Source organism: Podarcis muralis, chromosome 7 (assembly GCF_964188315.1).
Source record: "Podarcis muralis chromosome 7, rPodMur119.hap1.1, whole genome shotgun sequence".
NCBI classification, from domain to species: Eukaryota; Metazoa; Chordata; class Lepidosauria; order Squamata; family Lacertidae; genus Podarcis; species Podarcis muralis.
Window position 1 is genome coordinate 18,946,167 of NC_135661.1, and position 20,468 is coordinate 18,966,634.

The following is a 20,468-nucleotide window of genomic DNA, read 5'->3' on the forward strand; positions in this document are numbered from 1 at the left end:
GGGACTGGAGGCAGCCCTGACATCGTCTAATTTCCCTACAAGCAAATCAGGATGAACACCCAATAAACAGACGGTCTGGATGCACCCAGTGATTCTCCAGAGCTGCTTACATGTCTTTGTTTATGGTGTACATATAAAAAACACAAATCTTTCTCTCTCTCTCTCTGTAATTTCGCTAGCCCTTGTTCTCTGCAGTGAATCTTGCTCCCTTTCCATTGGATCTTTGTTCCCCACAATCCAGCTATGAAGTATCCGTGATAAAACAATTCCAGCCAAGCTCTGTGTCATAGGCTTTATTTCATGCTGTGGTTAGAAGAGGATAAAAAAGTGTTTTAAATACTTTATCCAAGAGAAATGATACAGTTTTTTAAAAAAAACCAGAATCCCAAAACCCAGTATTAGCCTTTGTCGCCCAAATTTTAAAACCATTAAAGATTTCTTTAACTTCAAGGAATATGTGTATATGCATGTGTGTGTGTGTGTGTGTCTCCCCCACCCCACTCTACACACATCCCCATTACCCCGGCCATCAAAATGCCCAGCTACAGATATCATAGCATCAAATAATTGTAGAGTTGGAAGGGACCCAAGGGTCATCTAGCCCAACCCCCTGCACTGCAGGAATCACAGCTAAACCATCACGTCCATACAGAGCTATGACACAAACTGTGCAGTCAAGTAGGGTGTGTGTGTGTGCGTGTGTGTTTAAAACAGGTGCAGATTGAAGAAAGAAAAGTTCTCAGAACTGCAAAGAAATGGACTGCCAGCCAGCTAGCCTTTTAATAGTCCAATCACAAATAAAAAGGTTTTCTATTGGGTCCTTAAAAGCCGGTTAAAATCCAGACCATGCAGAGCTCCACCCTTGCATTTTTGCTCCACTTTTAAGCATCTCTCCCCACAAACACCCGGCAAAGCAATTATTCCCTGGCGACACACACCAGATTAGTTTGGATCAGACCCTGATGCACCAGGTGCTATTTTTTTTCAGGCCCCAATCCAGGACTTATCCTTCTTGAAACTGGAAGATGACACGACGGATGAAGAAGTGAAACGCCTTATGGTTGCGCAGGATTAGGCAGCTGTGGAGCCTTGGCAGGAGTTTCATGCCAAACTGGGGAAGACTGTGGCATCTGACTCGCTCTGTGGAGACTAAAGAGGGGGAAACAAGCCAATAAAAAGGGGTGGTGGCCAACTGCTTTGCTGTCTCAGCGACAGAGGAAGGGAGAAGAACAATCCTCTCTATTAACGGAATATCCATCTGGCTTTGGAAGTGCTGTGGTTAAAAAGTTGGCCCTGAGTAAGGCCCTTCCATTAAGAAGCTCTGCTTTGGCTCAGAGGATCTCAGTTGCCTGTTGCCCAGCCTGCCTCCATTTTGTGACCCTCACATTGTGTAAGCCACCCAGTAGATGACATTGACTGCTGCAAAGGCTGCTGGGAAAACTGCCCTAGCATATATGTCGATGGTATCTGCATCGATGGGCTTGAAGAGAGACTTCAGGCCGTTTTTCTTCTCGGGTTTCGTCTCCTGTTGCTTCTTGGTCTCTCCTGCTTCCACTTCCACTGACCCAGGCAAGTTTTTAGGGACTCTGTGGTGCCTGTTGGAAACAGCAAGTTCCTGGTTGACGCCCGCTATCGAGAGGGAAAACATAACAATGGCGTTCTTCACATTGACCTGAAATGAGAAGCAGAAAATGATCAACATGTCTGTAGGCCAGGGGATGGGGAACCTGTGGCCCACCAGATGTTGCCATCCCTCCCTATAGGCCTTGTTGTCTGAGGCTGATGGGCTAGCAACATCTGGACAGCACCATGTTGGTTTTCACTGGTGACTTACCTGTGGCCCACCAGATGTTGCTGGATTGCAACCCCCATCATCACCAATTACTGATAGTACTGGTGCTGATAGGAATTGGAGTCCAGCAACATCTGGAGGGGAACAAGTTCCTCATAATTGAATTAGGTAGTCATACTGATATCTGTGGGACTCTCTCCAAGTAAGCATATGGGGCTGGCATCAGCTCCTGGCATCCTTGGAGAACTGCCAGGGCTTGTTGCTGACACCTGCCTTGACTCTCCCTTAAATATTTTCCTCAAGCCAGCAGTAAATCACATGGAGTAAGTAAAGTTAACTCTTTATTAGAAAAAAACAGGATCTGCAAAGGAGTACCTTTTGGCCTCCCTCATCTCCTGCTGCAGCTTCTAGCTCTGATTCTGGACTGCTCTCTGCCCCAGACTCCCCCCTCTCACTAAGCCCTGTTACCGCTGCAGCTACAGGCCTCTCCTCCCAGTTTCTTCATCTTCTCCTTCAGACCACACATCACTGTCCCACCACCAATCCCCTTGCTCTGAGCCTTCTTCCCATGGGGATTCCCCCACTGGTTCCTGCTACTATTCCTCTGTGTCCAATCAGTCCATGGCAGATAGGTTTATATGATCAGAAAGTTGCTTGCTTCTCCCATTACTCCCCCCCCCCTTTTTTTGCCTGCATGGCTGGAGAATGCTGGGCCACACATTTCAGCCCAGTTCTACCGAATGGGTGGATCAGAGTCTGAACCCACCAGAGGCTCTTACTGACCTCTTCTGCCTGCCTGCTGGTCTTGATCTTGTCTTTTTGCTTCTTCATGTAGTCTGCATTGAAGTGAGCAAATGCATATTCCACCAGTGCGGCAAAGACAAACACGTAGCAGATCCAGAAGTACACATCCAAGGCCTTGATGGCTGAAGCCCGTGGCAGTGAAGACCGAGCACTCACCATCAGGGTGGTCATGGTGAGGACTGTAGTTATACCTGAAAGAAACAAGGTGTGGGGGAGGGTGTCCCAGCTAGAGTTTAATTCTGTTTAGTCCAAGGCTGGGAATAGCTTTTTTTCAGTCTGAGGGCCATATTCCCATCTGGGCAACCTCCCAAGGGCCATATGCCAGTGGCAAAGAATGCACATTTCACCTTTGCACAGTAGGCCAGATTCTATACTCACTCACACAAACCACTCTATTCCTCATACAGGATAAGCACTATCAGAGTTCACATTCCAGCCAGGGAAAAAGCACCAAAGGGTGGTGCAAAGCAAGGCTGGTGAGGCATTTGGCATGGGAAGAGTCCTGGGGATTGTAGAGAGAGTTGGGGCCATACCCTGGAGGGCTAGAGGGCTGCATTTGGCTCAAAAGTGAACAGGCACCCAGTGCAGCAGCTTCACGTCAGACGTTATGCTCGACTAGTGGTGGGGGAAGAAACGCCAAGAAGGAAAGGCACATGTGTGGGAGATTAACAACCAAACCTAACAAATGCATATTCTTGGTAGTTAGCATGAGCAGGGGCTAATACAACAGAGCTGTATTGCTGATAGATAGATAGATACTCATACCATAGAAATACAATTGGTAGAGAGGGCTCTGTGTGATGTCATTTCCCCCTCCTCACCTAAAGAGGAAGTTCATATAGTACTTCCTGATCCTTTCTCTTTCTGTGACCAGCCATGAGGGCAGATGTGCCCTGTGCTTGCTCCAACTTTAGCCACATGCCTGAAGCTGGTTATACTGTAAATATAAGTTTTTTGCCTGCATAGTTTTTACTGCTACTGTTGGCTACTGTTGCTGTGAACCAATGCATGATTATAAAGTAACTACCGTAGATTCCGACGTATTAGGCGACTGGGCGTATTAGACGACCCCCCCCCCCAAATTGGCAGCTGCAATTTGGGGGTTCGTCTTATAAGCCCAGTCACCTAATACGCTGGGCAGCTCCGCACCGGGAGAAAGCCGCCCAGCACGGAGCGGAGCCTGCCGCCCCTGCTGCTTCCGAAGTGGGCTCTCTCCTGGCACAGAGTGGAGCCCACCACTGCTGCTGCTGCTGCTGCTTTCTCCCGGTGCGGAGCTGCCCCCCGACCTCTTTTCCAGGGTTAAAAAGCCGTCTTATCTGCCGGAATCTACGGTACACCTTTTTTAAAACTTACTTTACAAGTTGTTGCCTGATTCTTTGTAAAATGGGGTAAGAAAGGGAGTACGTTTCCAAGCACAATCCAAAGTGTTGGTGCTGACCTTTAAAGCCCTAAACGGCCTCGGTCCTGTATACCTGAAGGGGCGTCTCCACCCGCATCGTTCTGCCCGGGCACTGAGATCCAGCGCCGAGGGCCTTCTGGCAGTTCCCTCACTGCAAAAAGCCAAGTTACAGGGAACCAGACAGAGGGCCTTCTCGGTAATGGCGCCCGCCCTGTGGAACACCCTCCCTTCAGATATGATGGAAATAAGCAGCTATCTTAGGCAGCCCTGTTTAGGGAAGTTTTTAATATTTAATGCTGTATTGTTTTTAACATTCGATTGGAAGCCGCCAAGAGTGGCTGGGGAAACTCAGCCAGATGGGTGGGGTAAAAATAAATTATTATTATTATTATTATTATTATTATTATTATTATTATTAGCTTACTTCATAGCTGGACTTGCTCAAAAACATGGTTTTATAGCCTAATTCCTATGCTTTTAATTTGGCTGCCAATGATGGGATTTTAAAACTGTTCAACCCACACATATGGGCGCCTGGAGGCATAAATTGCAATTAATATAGCCTCACCTACCCATTAAAGCCCATCCCACAAAATGCTCAACCCACTTCTGTGGGCTTTAACACCCTACAATAGGTCCCCAGCCATCAAACAATGCACTTTTACCTAGCGAGACTCGGGCAGGCACGGCTGACTGACTGATCCAGAAAGAAACCCATGACATGGCGACCAAGAGGATGGAAGGCACATAGGACTGGATGATGTAAACACCTCGATTCCTCCTCAAGTGGAAGTGGAGGCTCAGCCGGGGGAATTGACCAGCTAAATGAAGGAGACAAAAAGGCAAATGTATTTATTTACATCTTACCTTTCTTACAAGGAGCTCGAAGTGGCTTGCATGGTTCTTTCCCCCATTTAGCTCAGTTTTATCCTCACAACAATTTATCCTGTGAGTTTTATCCTGTGAGGTAGGCTAGCTCTGAGTAGGACTAACATTTGGATACAACCCTTTGGGGGGGGGGTATGTAAAAATGCACATTTTCATGTGAAATCCATTTTCATGGGGGAGGGGATAGCAGAATGATGCAGTCTTATGGATGAACAAGTGCAGAACTGATGCTGACCCAAAATAGACTTATCCATTCATTCCTAATGGCACTGTATAAATAATAATGCAGTTAATTGATTTTAAAAGGTGTCTGTCCCTCCCCTGTCACCACATTTATATTATTCAAAGGAGCTCACCCCAGATGTGGGACACCCTGCTGAGTTGGGAGTTGAACCCGGGGTCCAAACCAGGTCCAAACCAGGTTTTATTTGTAAGCGGAAAATATATGTAGATTTAACTTGCAAATATCAATAAATCAACTAAAATGCATATGATTTATTTAATATTACGGTAGTGGAAATTGCATGCAAATGTGTATATTGTGTATATTACGTGTGAATGCGCATGTTTGTCAAAACGGCACACAAAAATGTGCACATCATTAGAATGCTGATGAATTATCATGAAGATTTTTCTTTTTAAATCTCAAATTGCTAAAAAATGTGGAGAACGGAATTTAAGTTTGGAAAGATCACAATATCCAGAGATCCTTCCTTCCCTAACTCTGGGCAAAACCTAGTTGGATGTTACCCAGTCCCATCCCTGCAGGGCTTTTAAAAGGACTGGAAGCTTTCTTTACCAGATTTGAAGTTCATCACTTCTGTAGCAAACCGGTAATTGGTGATGGTGAACTGAGCGAGCTGCAGCTTATCCAGTCCATGGATCTGATCCTGGTTTTCAGACCAGTGGTAGACAATATCCTCTGAGGAGTAGCCATCTGTCAAAAGAAACTGAATAAATACAGGGATACGGGGAAGTAAAAAAGATTGACATGCTCAGGATGAAACACTCAGAATCCATGGCCACAGTTCTCTTACTGGTCCCACTGGTTAATGCTTTCTGGCCCACTTCAAACCTAATGAACCCAGTTCAGTGTATCAGAGCTAACCGACCTGGAAACAAGCAAGGTGTTCTCGTGCTTCTCTTCCCATCACCCTCCCCTTTTAGGAAGATAGGAAGCACCAAATCAGGCAACTGGTCCATCTAGCTCAGCATTGCCCACACTGACTGGGCTTCTCCAGATTTTGCAGTGCAGATTTTAATGACAACAACATACAGAAGTGCATGATACGAGGGACGTTGCTGTTCCTTAGGCAAAACTGCATTAAAAGAAATTCACACAAAAATGCATGATGAATTTTCACAATGACTTTTTTTTTTACTTAGAGAATCACAAGCTAATGCAGAAAGGTTTGGAAAGACAGAAGGATATTAGCCAACTGAAATGTATGCAGGGGGCGATGACTAAGGGCCTGTCCACACTACTGCTTCTCCTGCGCCCAAAAAGCATGGGTCCGGTTGACCCGGACTTTCTAGGCATGGGTCTGAGCTGTTTCCCCCCTTCCTTGGAAAGTGGTGGGCTCTCCTTCATTGGAGGATTTAAAGCAGAGATTGGATGGCCATCTGTCAGGGACTCTTTTTCTGTGATCCCTGCATCGCAGGGTGTCTACTAGATGACCCTTGGGGCCTCTTCCAGCTCTACAATTCTATGAAAAATAAGAAACTGATATTGGCAGATTCACCCACCTCTTCCCCACCCCAACATTCACAGGAAAAAGCAAGGTATATATTAAGAAATAAAATTACAGCTTTTTCTGTAAGAAATAAATATTTCTGTAAGAAATAAAATTAAAGCTTCTCTTCACTTGTGCAAAATTGCTACTCACTTGAGCAAAATTGCTACTCTTCAAGTGCATGGCTCACCTGTCCATTTTCTACATCAACATTCCCCTCCCCACAAAACAAAACTCCTCGCTTGTCTTTAAACTGCCCCCACTCCCATGGAGAGCCAACTTTCCTTTTTTAAACCTGTTTTAAGAGGCTTCGTTTCTCCTTGTGATTATTGCTCTATAAACACAATCTGCAAAATTAAATTAAAATCCGAGCCCTCTGTAAAAACTCGGCAGCAGACTAAAATTTTGCCGCCTCATTCTCTGGCTGCCTCTGCATTTACTGATTGCATAAGTGAAAAGAACTGCAGATTGCTATATTTGGTGGGATAAAAATGTATTGTGCTTAATTGCTCAGAAAACAGTCAGTGCTAAAAATGAAAGGAGGAGGAGGAGGAGGAGGAGGAGGAGAAAACTTGCACCAGCGTGCAATCCGCTCTAATGCTTTCTAGTCCCAGCTTTGCACGGCTATTCAGGACTAGAGAAATAGCATCCAGGTCATCCTCGTGTTAAACTGTTGCAACAGCGTTTCCATGGTGCCATCAGACCATGCATAGCACCATTTAACCTGCCATCCCACCACCAGCCAGATTTCAGAAGCTCTGTGGTGCTGTGACGAAACCACATTTAGACAGAGTTGCAACGTGGACATTTGCTGTAAGCTGCCTTGAGTTACAGGAAGCCCACTAAAAATGTTCAAATAAACTGCAGGTAGGGCCAAATCTGTTAATTTCTGTTTCTTCTTTTTCCACTCTTTAAGTTCAGTTATCCACATTTCCACGTTAGTTTGGGATAAAACAAAAACAAGTCCATGAAAATTTTGCAGCATTTCAGGGTGAATCTTTCCTAATATGCACATTTCTGCAAATGTCAGGGATGTTGGGAGCTGTATTCCAGCCACAGCTGGAGCACCAAAGGTTATCCTTCCATGCTCTAGATGCCGTTGGACTCCAACTCTCATCAACACCAGACAGCATGGCCAATGGTCAGGGATTATGGGAGCTGGGAGAGCTGCGCTTTCCCTGCTCCTGCTCCAATAATTAAGGGGTTTGCACTCTGGGACAAGGCTACCCTGTGTGAAGGTAATTATCTCCTCCATTCCCCGCCCTCCCACTTGAGAAGACCTTTTTAAAATAGACACCTCAGAATTGAACTCACAGCTCTCCAAATCAAGCATGCACTCCTGCTCATCCATAGGGTACTTGGTAAGGTCCATGTCACAGGCCACCGTTGAGGTGATTCTATCCAAAATGAAGACAGCAACAAAAACCACCATTACATATAGATTAACATTTGCCATTAGAAAATATTATTATTTATTTATTAATTATTATTATTATTATTATTATTATTATTATTTACTACAAAACAACAAGAAGCAGTGTTAAAACAAAAACCCACCCTCCCACAATTTTTTAAGACATGAGTTTGGATTACATCAGAGCTTGCATCCCTTAAATTGTCATATTTCCAGTTTGGTGGCAATTTCTCTTGCTGCCTGCAATGATAGCAAACAAAACTTTATAAAGTGGAGAAGGTCCCCCGTTCTCCTCTTCTGCACTGCACATAATCAAAGTATGTCAATCCACCCAAAATGTGCGTTTTCATTTCATTCTCCTTGCTATTTTTAGTTTAGTGGCTAATTTTTCTGTCCGCGCTAATTGCCAGGATTTTAAAAAATACCTTGTGGTCAATGTTGCACCTTCTAATAATTTCCAATATCTAGTTATTACTGGCCTGGCTGCTGCTAAATGCTGGATGGTGATGATTTGACTACTACAATTTATTACTCACTCTTCAGCCTAAGGTCACAGGTCAGGTTGCAACAATTAAAACGTAAGATGCTTAAATAACCCCATCCCCCCCTACCTGGCCAGTTAAAACTTTAAAAATGTGCTTAGAATGCAGGTTCATATTGTCTCATAGGTAAATTTTATGTAATGCGAACTCCAGGCCTTTTAGCGTGTTTTGTCCAGTTTTCTCCCTAATATCTTTGAATAATTCCCCTCAGAATGTGGCTCCCCTATTGCAGGTCCACCACATGTGCTTATATGAACTCAACAATGAGCAGCCCCTCCAACAAGTTCGTGGGGCAGGCAGCACTAATGGTGACTGGTGAGTTGGTGACTTTCTGCTTCTCAAGAGCCTCACCAGCCTACACAAGTGCAAGTAAACATCAGCATGAACTACAGATCCCTCTGAATCTGATTAGCAGAACCGCACAAGGCTGATCAAAGGCCAGCTGGTCCCTGCCCACAAACACAATGTGGTCTGACCTATATGCAACACTTGGGAAACCACCTAAAACCTAGCAAACGTTGCCATCTAATTACCCAGCACAAAAGGTCACTCTTCCTCATGAAGTTTCTGTTTTACCTGATGCTGTACAGAATGACCCCATCAGGCTGCAACCGGATGAGCTTGTTCTCCACAGTGACGTCATGGAACCAGGCAGACTTGGCATTGACGATGAAGGTATCCGGCAGCCACAGCTTATCCACAAAGCGACTGTCCAAGCCCAGGGTTTCGTTGGTGTGATTGTACGACAGCCGGTCATCGCGCCAGCTTTGATGCAGGAAGACTGTCATTGTGTATTCCTGAGGACAAGAATCACCACCACTGGCTGCCATTAAAATTTCCCACAATTCCATAATCTGGAGAAACATATATCTTTATTCCCCCCACCCCATCCAAAATGTTGGATGTTACGACACGGATGCGTTATTTTTCTTCTAGCGCCAACTTACCATATTGACTTCTGATATGTGGTCAATGCTGGCAACTTCAATGGCTAGAGCAACGTTAACAGGGGGGCCTGAATTAGAGGAAAGGAAAAAAGAGGGGGTTATTTAATTTTATTTATGAGATTTCTTACTCCCCATTTCACCATAAGGTCCCAGGGCGGGTTACAACAATAGAATATTACATTAGTCTTTAAAAAGAAAAAAAACCATCACCATTATAAAGCAAGGGAAACCTTTCAAAACGGTACACAAAAGTTTACATTCAGCAAAAGAGGTGGGTCCCAAAAGGAAAGCATGTTAACTGCAAGAAGCCAGAGGCCAGGATGAAGTGATGTGTACTGTACTATGAAGAGGCTCGGTGAAGATATAATGAAGGCACATCTAAGGGGAGGCAGTTCCACAATTTAGGGGCTACCACAGAGAAGGCCCCTTCCGTCCCAGGCCACCAATCCCCTGCTTTTCTGAGGGTAGTGAAACTACAAAGAGAGGCCAAACTGGCAATTCTTAACATCCCGGGAGATTGGTGAAGAGGCAGTCTTTCATATATTTGAGGCCTACCTAAATCTTTCAGGAGTTCATACTTTGAATTAGGCCCAGCAACAAACTGGTAACCCGTGCAGCTTTTAAAACAGGAGTTACACAATTTGCAAGTAGAACCCCTGTCAGTGAAACTGAGGGAATGGTGACTGCTTCTCCACCTGCCACCTGATGGTGTCCAAATGGGGGCTTTCGTGCCATTAACAAAGCCCAAGGGCCAAACTATGCATGATTATTATTATTCATTAAATTTGTAGACTGCTCTTCATCCGTAGATCTTAGGGTGGTTCACAGCATAAAAATACAAGATAGCCAACACAAAATACATAATAACAACAGGAAAAAATAAAAACAAGAACAAAACAAAGCAATAACCCCCTCTCCTCCACCTATATTCGGAAGCTGGTGCCCTTACCTCCTCCAACTTTGTAATTTGATTGGACATTGGCAATTTTTAAAAGCCATGGTTCCAGGACTTTCTGGAAAAGCTTAAACTGTTAATACTCACTTTTCAGGTTGGTATATCATTGGGCAACTGCAAAACCCTCCACAACTATCCTATACAGGCTCAGAGCTATACTGGCTACTTAGTTTTCACCTCCACAGCCTCACATGTGGTTTCAAAAGTTAACCCAAGTGTTAACACTTGTTGTGTTGTCATTGTCGCTATACATCAGACACACTTTAAGCACGCGGAGAAAAGACTGTGTGGTCCTGATCCATGGCATATCCATCAATCCAAATCAGGAGCCCACGGTAATATTCTGTTGAAATTTGCCCTGTAACCACAGATATATGCTTCCTTGCTGCAATGTAAATTGTTTCATGGCTTGTTTGTTTTTTTTAAAAATTGAGCCATATCCAGCTTAGGCCCCAGCTGCACTGTACATCTTAAGCAGTAACATACAACTTTAAACAGTCAACAACTTCCCCCAAAGAAACATGGGAAGTGTAGTTTGTTAAGGGTGCTGAATGTTTCTGGGAGAGCCCCATTTCCCTCATGGAGCTACGATTCCCAGGGTGGTTTAACGACGTCAGCCAGAATCTTACCTCCAATTCCAGGCCTGAAATTTCTTGCATACCCTTTCATCAGGTCGTCCAAATTGGGCAACCAAGATATTTCTATGTTTGACCCGATGTAATCTCCAATGTCATTCATAGCTCTGTGTTGTTGTTGTTGTTGTTGTTGTTGTTGTTGTTAAAAAAGGAAAAAAACATGTCATTAGAACACAGGAATTTGCCAAGTTATTCCAAGTCAGGCCATTGGGTAACTGTAGGTCAGAACTATCCACACTGGCTGGCAGTGGCAGGAGTCCATGTGTTGGGGCAGGGACCTGTTGTACCTGAGAACTTTCCCTGTGCTCTGTTCTCCCTCTGGACAAGTAAGAGGAATGATAAGAGTTCAAGGACACATTTCAGCTTGGCAAAAACACTCAAGACAGGGCAGGCAAGGGGTGTAGCCTGAAAACAGAGGGTGTGGCTTTGGGGACAATTCTGAGAGTCAGGGCCTGGAGGGCCACATTTGACATCTGGGCCTGAGGTTCCCCATTCCTGTACTAGATAATTCCTCTGACTACCAATTGCAATGGGGGCGGGGGGGGGGGGGTGAGACCATGGCAGAGGGGTAGCACTTATTTGTTTAATGTATCCTGCCTGTTTCCCAAGTTGGGATTCAATGTGGCGTTCAAAACTTCAAAAACATAGCTCTGAAATACAAAATAATTCTAACAATCCAGTTGAAAACAATAGTTAAAATACAATAAAACACATTTATAACCAGCACTGATCGCTCAAAGGCGTGTCTGAATAGGAAGGTCTCTGCCTGCCGAGAGAAAGATATCAAGGAGGGACACAATTTAACCGCCCTTGGGAGGGAGTTCCACAACATGGGAGCAGCCACAGAAAAGGCTCTCTCGCAGGTCGCCAGCAACTGTGCCTCTGATGTTGATGGGGCCTGGAGAAGGTGCTCACCTGAGGATCTTAGCACCCGGGCAAGTTCATAAAGGGAGATACAATCTTCCAAGTAACCCAGGCCCAAGCCACATAGGGCTTTATAGTTCATGATCAACACATTGAATTGTGCCTGGAAACAGACCAGTCACCAGTGAAATTGTTTTGACAGGGGAATAATATGCTCCCTACATTTAACTGACCCCAGGCAGTAGCCTGGCTGCAGTATTCTGTACCCAGTCAGAAGCATGTGATTGGCCATTGTGGGGAAACAGGATGCCTTGGGTCTGATCCTGCAGCGCTGTCCTTAACGTCCCCAGAACAGCTCCTTCTGACAGCAGTTCCTTTTACAAAGGCCCTTATGGATGTGGGAGAGATAACTTTCTGTTGGACCTCAAAACCGGTAATGAGTTAAGCTCCAGAGCTACATGAGCTACATAACTCAAAACATTAGATGAGAGCCGCCCTCAGATCTGGCGCAACAGCTCCCACCAGGCTCCGAAATAAGCAGAGCGCTTGAAAAGAAATAATGCGGGTAGAAGGAGAGAAATCTTGTTAAATATTGATGAAAGGCTGTAGTCGAATATACCATAAGCATTTCCTGTCTTGGGACTTACGTAACTTTCCTAGGGGTTCCCCCCCCCCCACTCCCCTTGCTTCTTCTTCCATGTGTCACTGGCCCCAAAAAAGGAAGCAAAAGCCCTACTTCCGAAGTTGGTCTTTTGCATTTAATGCCACAAGGCCATGCTTTGAATTGCTCTGCAAAACAAACAGGGCGGAAAGTGTTGTTCAGCTTTTGTGCTGATTGTGCTCTGGTTTCCCATGTATGCGCAGACAGCGCCGGGGGGGTTGGGATACCGTTCTGTGGATGCATGTTCTGAGTAACACAGACACCATCAGCTGCTGTTAGTGGAGTAGTCAAAGATGGAAGAGCTTTACAGAATGCAATAAGTGTCCTGCTACATCAGGCCAACAATGGTCCATACAGTCCAACATCCTGCTCTCACAGAAGCCAACCAGATGCCTGTGGGAAGCCCAGAGGCAGGATCCGAGCACAACAGCAACTCTCCCCCTTTGCAATTCCCAGGAACTGGTGTTTACAGACTTGTGGGCCCGATGTAGGGGTCTGGAAGGCTGCATGGAGGGCCCATGGGCTTGAGTCTCCCCACCACTGCACTACAGTGGTACCTCGGGTTACAAACGCTTCAGGTTACAAACTCTGCTAACCCGGAAGTAGTACCTCAGGTTAAGAACTTTACCTCAGGATGAGAACAGAAATCGCATGGCGGCGGCGCAATGGCAGCGAGAGGCCCCATTAGCTAAAGTGGTACCTCAGGTTAAGAACAGTTTCAGGTTAAGAACAGACCTCCGGAACGAATTAAGTTCTTAAGCAGAGGTACCACTGTATATGAAACAATGCTTTTGTTTTCTTAAAAAAGAACAATGGCAAGGGAAAAAAGCCAAACAAAGCCGTCTGCTTCTGCATTCCCATTCCCTTTGGCAAGTGCATATTGCATGTCTGAATTGAAAATGTATCCCAAGATGAGTGATTCATCCCTGCATTCAGTCACCGCATCAGAGTTTAATAAAAGCCACTGTGTGAGGAGCTGTCATTAGCAATGGCATCACTGGATGTGGGGTGGGGTGGGGGAGGAAAGAGGGGAAAGAAGAGAAAGATCCAGCCCTTACATTTCTTCCTGACATGTTCCCCCTGTATTCAAAGGTTCAGCAAGTCATGCCCTGTTGGTTACTAACCTCTGTGTCATTCGTTAAAATGTGGGGTTTTTATAGAGAGAGACAGCACAAGAGAAATTAGAAACATGGGAAGCTGCTTTACAGCAAGTCAGGCCATTGGTCCATCTCGCTCAGTGTTGTTTACACTGACTGGCAGAGGCTCCACCTGCACTAGGCATTTAAACCAGAAAATACCCCTTTACACAGTCATGGCTTCCTCCAAAGAATCATGGGAACTATAGTTTGTTAAAGGTGCTGAGAGATGTTAGGAGACCTCTATTCCCCTCACAGTGCTACCATTCCCAGTCATCTCTGGGATGAGGGGTGGATTGTTAAACCACGCTGAGAACTGTAGCTCTCAGAAGGGAAGAGAGATCTCCTAAAAACTCAAAACAATGTACAGTGGTACCTCAGGCTAAGTACTTAATTCGTTCCGGAGCTCCGTACTTAACCTGAAACTGTTCTTAACCTGAAGCACCACTTTAGCTAATGGGGCCTCCCACTGCTGCCGCGCTGCCGGAGCACCATTTCTGTTCTCATCCTGAGGTAAAGTTCTTAACCTGAAGCACTATTTCTGGGTTAGTGGAGTCTGTAACCTGAAGCGTATGTAACCTGAAGCATATGTAACCCGGGGAACCCCTGTAGATCCCTCCATGGACGTAGCCAGGTTTTTTGTTGGAGTGGGGGAGCAGCCAAGGTTGTTGAGCTGCTGTCCTGGCCAGGCCGCCACCATCTCTGACCTCTGGATTCCAGAACTTACAGCTGTCAGTTTTGTGGGAAGGAAAGCAAGGACCCACAGCCCAGGTAGGGCTTGCTAGCTCTGGGAGGAGGTGTGTGATTCCTCAGCTGGCGTAAGCTCTGGACAGGTGAGGGTCACATGCCTCATCAAGCCCAGAAGATATAAAAGGAGAGCCGTCCTGGCCAGGCTGGCATCTGTTGAGCTTTTCTTGGGAAATCACGGGTAAATATAGCCCGTAAATAGGATAGTGCAGGGGGCAGGCTTCTGCTGTGGCAGGGGGCAGAACCTCAGATCACTGAGTACTTTCAATGCTTTTCAATAATATTTGTGGATCCGGGGCAGGGGGGAAGCTGCCCCCATCTGCCACCCCTTGACTATGCCCATGCATCCCTCTCCATCACAAACTATGGTTTCTTCACTCACCACCACACCACCCCGTCTCTTCCTTTTCACAAGAGAGAGCATCTTTCCCCAAGCTCTGTAGAGCATCTCATTTAAAAACAGGGAGAGATTCCCACCTTTCAGGAAACCATCTCCTAACCATCTGACGGAACAACCACCAATCTAACTAACAAAAAGTAATGGTTCCTTGGGAACTGCAGGACCAGGGAGGGACATTTCATCAAATTACTTCAAGGATTTGCTGTCAACATTGGTCTCTGTTTCTCTAGTGGTGCAGGCTGGAGATTGAGCAACATTTTGTCCCCCATTTATTAAGTGCTGCTGTCAAACTCTCATTAAAAAAAATAATAAACAAATGAATAACCTTTTCTTATACCACACCTTTCCTCTCGAAGCATTGAACAAAGTTGCTGAATCAACTAAAGCTGGTTAACTTCCTTACCAAGAAAGATTTTAAATGTAAATCCCCCAATTTTGTTTTTAAGTTTTCCCATCCACCTGTGTTTGGTGTTTTTTTTTAATGTACAGTGGTACCTTGGGTTACATGCACTTCAGGTTACATACGCTTCAGGTTACAGACTCTGCTAACCCAGAAATAGTGCTTCAGGTTAAGAACTTTGCTTCAGGGTGAGAATAGCAGCAGGAGGCCCCATTAGCCAAAGTGGTGCTTCAGGTTAAGAACAGTTTCAGGTTAAGTATGGACCTCCGGAACAAATTAAGTACTTAACCCGAGGTACCACTGTATTATGACTCATCAGCACAAATAATCCCAATGCCACTTTTTAATCAGGAATGGATACAATTCTCAACTGACCATGTTTTCCTGGAAATTCCGCTGCCATACAGCAGGGCCGGCCCAAGACATTTTGGCACCTGAGGCAAACTACAAAATGGCACATCTCCGCACCAGGAAAGGAGTGAGTGAAGCTCTACATCAGGAACAAGGATGGGAGGAGACCAGCAAGGCCTCCTATTTGCCAAGGGGCTGCTGTGAAGGTGGCATTGTGTGGGGGATGCCAAGGAGGCAGCAGATCCGGCCTCAATATTTGTTGTATCCACTGCGGGGAGATTCATTCCTTGGAGGCTGGATCTGCTGCGCCTCTGCATCCTGTTGCCTGAGGCAGTAGCCTCACTTTGCCTCATGGGTGGCTTACAGATGTGATAGACTAGCTCCTTGAGGTGTGTAGGTTTCAAAAAAGCATCACTCCGTGTTCCCTCAAGCCACTGCCTAGGTTTTTAGCACCCACATCCTCATTAGTTTAGGTTTCTGAAAGAATTCTGTATCAATGTGATGCCCTTGTAGCAAGAACACACATACTCCGCGAGTAAGAAATATAACAGCACAAATAAACAGATCTATGCCAAGGCAACTCAAAAGCAATACTATAAGAAAACCTAAGATCTCTATAAATTAAGCTCATTTGCATAATTTTGTCTTGCAAAATTTATTCTGCTCTACATAATTTATTCTGTTGGTAGGGGTGGGCAGGGAACTATGTCAGTTAGTGAAACAAGATCCCAGTAAGCCAAAATGCTCCTTCTATTTCTCTGCACCATTTAATGGGGGCTGATAAATACGTTGGGTGATGAGGAATGGCTGATAAGGATTGACGACAAAATTAGCATTTCTTGGGAGGCGTTAAGAGAGTTTGACACACCCAACTACAAGTTCCTATAAATGTCACATGCCTTTATTGTAGCTCAGCAGAGGATCTTAGCAGGGTGAGGCTGTGTTCAGCAAATGCCCACTCACTGCAAAATACAGAGAACATCTCCCCCCACCTAGGGATGGAAGGATCTGCCAGTTTCGGTATGTATAATAATTACGGTGAAAGAGTATTTCTCCTGGTTTGGATGTCAGTGTGTTTGTGTCTATCCCTTTCTGGGGACATCATAATTAACTCCATAAGTTTTGGTTAATCATCATTTCCCATTATGTCAAAATCCTGAAATGATGGTTACCAAATTTAAAACAGATCCGTGTTGTTGTTGTTGTTATAATATTTGTTGGATTTATATACCACCCTATACCCAGAGGTCTCAGGGTGGTTCACAGAAAAGATCAACATAAAAACCACAATACCGTGGTACCTCGTGTTATGGACGGGATCCGTTCTGGAGGCCCATCCATAACGTGAAATGCCAGCAGCTCGAAGCACGTCTGCACAGGCGTGCGGCACGTTTTGGCACTTTTGCGCATGCGCAAAGTGCAATTTAGCACCTCTGCACAGGCACGAGCGGCAAAACCCAGAAGTAACCCATTCTGGTACTTCCAGGTTGCCGCAGGACATAACGCAAAAAGAGGCAACACAAAGCAGACGCAACACAAGGTATGACTGTACAGTGGTACCTCGGGTTAAGAACTTAATTCATACAGGAGGTCCGTTCTTAACATGAAATTGTTCTTAACCTGAGCTACCACTTTAGCTACTGGGGCCTCCCGCTGCTGCTGCACGATTTCTGTTCTCATCCTGAAGCAAAGTGCTTAACCTGAGGTACTATTTCTGGGTTAGCAGAGTCTGTAACCTGAAGCATCTGTAACCTGAAGCGTCTGTAACCTGAGGTACCACTGTATGTATGTGTGTGTGTGTGTGTGTGTTTGTGTGTATAATATATATATATATATGGGTTGTTGTTTTTATTTTGATTATATATATATAATCCCAGTAGTGATGTATGGAAGTGAGAGCTGGACCATAAAGAAGGCTGATCGCCGAAGAATTGATGCTTTTGAATTATGGTGCTGGAGGAGACTCTTGAGAGTCCCATGGACTGCAAGAAGATCAAACACATCCATTCTTAAGGAAATCAGACCTGAGTGCCCACTGGAAGGACAGATCGTGAAGTTGAGGCTCCAATACTTTGGCCACCTCATGAGAAGAGAAGACTCCCTGGAAAAGACCCTGATGTTGGGAAAGACGGAGGGCACAAGGAGAAGGGGACCACAGAGGACGAGATGGTTGGATAGTGTTCTCGAAGCTACAAACATGAGCCTGACCAAACTGCGGGAGGCAGTGGAAGACAGGAGTGCCTGGCGTGCTCTGGTCCATGGGGTCACGAAGAGTCGGACACGACTAAACGACTAAACAACAACATAATCAAAATAAAAACAACAACCCAACAACTCCCCCCCCAAAAGAGCCACATTTTAAAAGGACATCCATACTGTGTAACTAACCATTGTTTCCCTGTTTGAATATAACTGGGGGGGGGGGGGGAATCAGGGCCATCTTACACATAGGCACTAGGGGTGCAGGGCACCTGGGTGCCAGGCTCTCAGGGGCACCAGGCCAAGAGTCCGGGGCTTGAGAGTTAAGTCCAGGGAAGAGCCTGCCCATCGGCCGGAGTGCCGCAGCAGACTTTGGGGGCGACTGAGCCAGCGAGACACTGAGGCGGCTGGCCGGCTCCGCCCTCCTGCACACTTGGGACTGGGCAAACTGGGGGTGGGGGCGCCGGGCAGACCTTTGCACCCCGACGCTGCATAAGCTTAAGACAGCCCTGAAAACAATGGTTCATTGAAGGCTTCCTGGCTTACCAGAGTGTGCTAAGAAGGAAGAGGAAAGAGGCAATGCAAAGGCAAAGCACCTAAGGAAGAGGACATATCAGTTCATTAAGGTGAGATGGGATGGCCTGAACTGGGCCCTTGCTTTTCCTGTGGAAGACTGACACTGCTGCCTCTTTGGAAATCCTGAAGAACGTCCTGCTTCTCCTTACCTGGGACCAGTTTGCTACAAGTCAGCATCTCAAAGCAGGGCCTGGTGCTATTTCCACCACTATTAAAAGCACACCTCTTTAGGACAGCCTCTCAGTCATTCTGGGGTCACTGCATGAATTCTCTCTTGCATTGGCCTCTGGGATAATCCAGAGCAATTCACGTACCCTTTCCATCTGCCATTCCTGACTCTAAGTGATGCTCACTGTAAATATGTTCTATATTTTGAAATGTAATTGAAAAAGCATTAGGCTTAATTCACAGCAACCTTGCAAACATGCAAAAAAAAAACAAGAACAAAAAACCCACCAGATTTCCTTTTCCCTGCTAGCTTTAAGCAACACCACATAGTGCACTCTTTAGATCTATATAGCGTCTACATTTTAAAAGCTTTTCTTCTCTTAGGTTAAAAGATTGCACGAAGTACGTGACAAATTATCTGCAAATAGACATGTTTCAATTCTTCTACAGATTCTTCCTACAAACAAAATATAAGAGATTATGTTTCTATTTTTAATTAAAGAATGAAATATCATGGTTTGCTGGAGGGGTTTAGAGGGCTGAATGCTCAGTATCACACCACCTAAACAAAGGATAAGTGAATTTGTCACACAAAAATAAAAGAACCCTCTGTTCCATTTTCCATTCCCTCCCCCAATGACCCACATGGCTGTCTTATTCCTTGCGTGCTTGGAGTCTTGCAGTGCCCTCATTGTCATACACACACACACACAAACACTTACACATTTATTCCCTGTGGGTAACACTGCATTAATTTCCCCTAAAATAGCCTGTCCTGTGTCGAGTTAAAAGCAAAAAGGGTGTCGGTTCTTTAGCTTAAAGACACACTAGGGAAAATACTGTAATTTATCATAGCGACTACTCAGAAATTAACCCTCTAAGCTGGAGCATTGGAAATAGGAGGATTTGCAGGATACAGTGCATGTGTATTTATAAGCACGTGCCCCTTACACAAGGATCACCACCACCACCACCACCTCGGCCCACCCCATGCACCAAGATTCAAGTGCAATCAAGAGAGTCACAAGTGGGATGGCCAGTACTGGGGTGCTTGTTAGTTTCATTCTGATAGACGTAAAAGAAAGAGGCTTTGCCCTCTCAGACTTTCAATTGTATTACAGGGAAGCTTGCTTGTGTTGACTAAAAGAATGGATCGTATTGGAAAACGCAGACATTTGGAAGGCCAACATATAAAATTTGGCTGGCATGCCTATGGTATGGGAAAGCTAAAGTTTGTAAGAGTTTTACAGACCACATTATTAGGAAGTATTGATGCTTTTGAATTATGGTGCTGGAGGAGACTCCTGAGAGTCCCATGGACTGCAAGAAGAACAAACTTCTCCATTCTGAAGGAAATCAGCCCTGAGTGCTCACTAGAAGGACAGATCCTGAAGCTGAGGCTCCAATACTTTGGCCACCTCATGAGAAGAGAAGACTCCCTGGAAAAGACCCTGATGTTGGGAAAGATGGAGGGCACAAGGAGAAGGGGACGACAGAGGACGAGATGGTTGGACAGTGTTCTCGAAGCGACCAGCATGAGTTTGACGAAACTGCGGGAGGCAGTGGAAGACAGGAGTGCCTGGCGTGCTCTGGTCCATGGGGTCATGAAGAGTCGGACACGACTAAACAACAACAACAAATTTGTATAGAGTTTGGGAGAAATATAAATACTTGCTGGAAAGAAAAACACCTTTATGACTATCTCCCATTTAAGCAATTACAATTAGAAGAGTTAATATGGACAGACAATGGGCAACCTATAGGGAACTGTTGGACCTTACAGGGAGGGAACCCAGACTGAAACCAATGCAAGATGTATGTAGCCAAGTTTCTGACTGGTTGCAGTATCATCAGTTA

The 20,468-nt window shown here is 45.3% G+C and overlaps 1 protein-coding gene across 1 annotated transcript in view; it reads right to left on the minus strand.

The window, feature by feature from the left end:
* Window positions 1-278: 278 nt before the first annotated feature.
* The window catches only part of GABRD (gamma-aminobutyric acid type A receptor subunit delta), a 32,691-nt gene continuing 12,501 nt past the window's right edge, over window positions 279-20,468 (minus strand). The window contains exons 2-9 of the mRNA XM_028740919.2: window positions 11,104-11,216; window positions 9,520-9,587; window positions 9,149-9,369; window positions 7,931-8,013; window positions 5,683-5,820; window positions 4,661-4,816; window positions 2,576-2,787; window positions 279-1,672 (exon numbers count right to left, since the gene is read on the minus strand). Coding sequence (XP_028596752.1) covers window positions 1,382-1,672; window positions 2,576-2,787; window positions 4,661-4,816; window positions 5,683-5,820; window positions 7,931-8,013; window positions 9,149-9,369; window positions 9,520-9,587; window positions 11,104-11,216 — 1,282 coding nt within the window. The 3' untranslated portion in view covers window positions 279-1,381. The remainder of the gene's footprint in view (window positions 1,673-2,575; window positions 2,788-4,660; window positions 4,817-5,682; window positions 5,821-7,930; window positions 8,014-9,148; window positions 9,370-9,519; window positions 9,588-11,103; window positions 11,217-20,468) is intronic.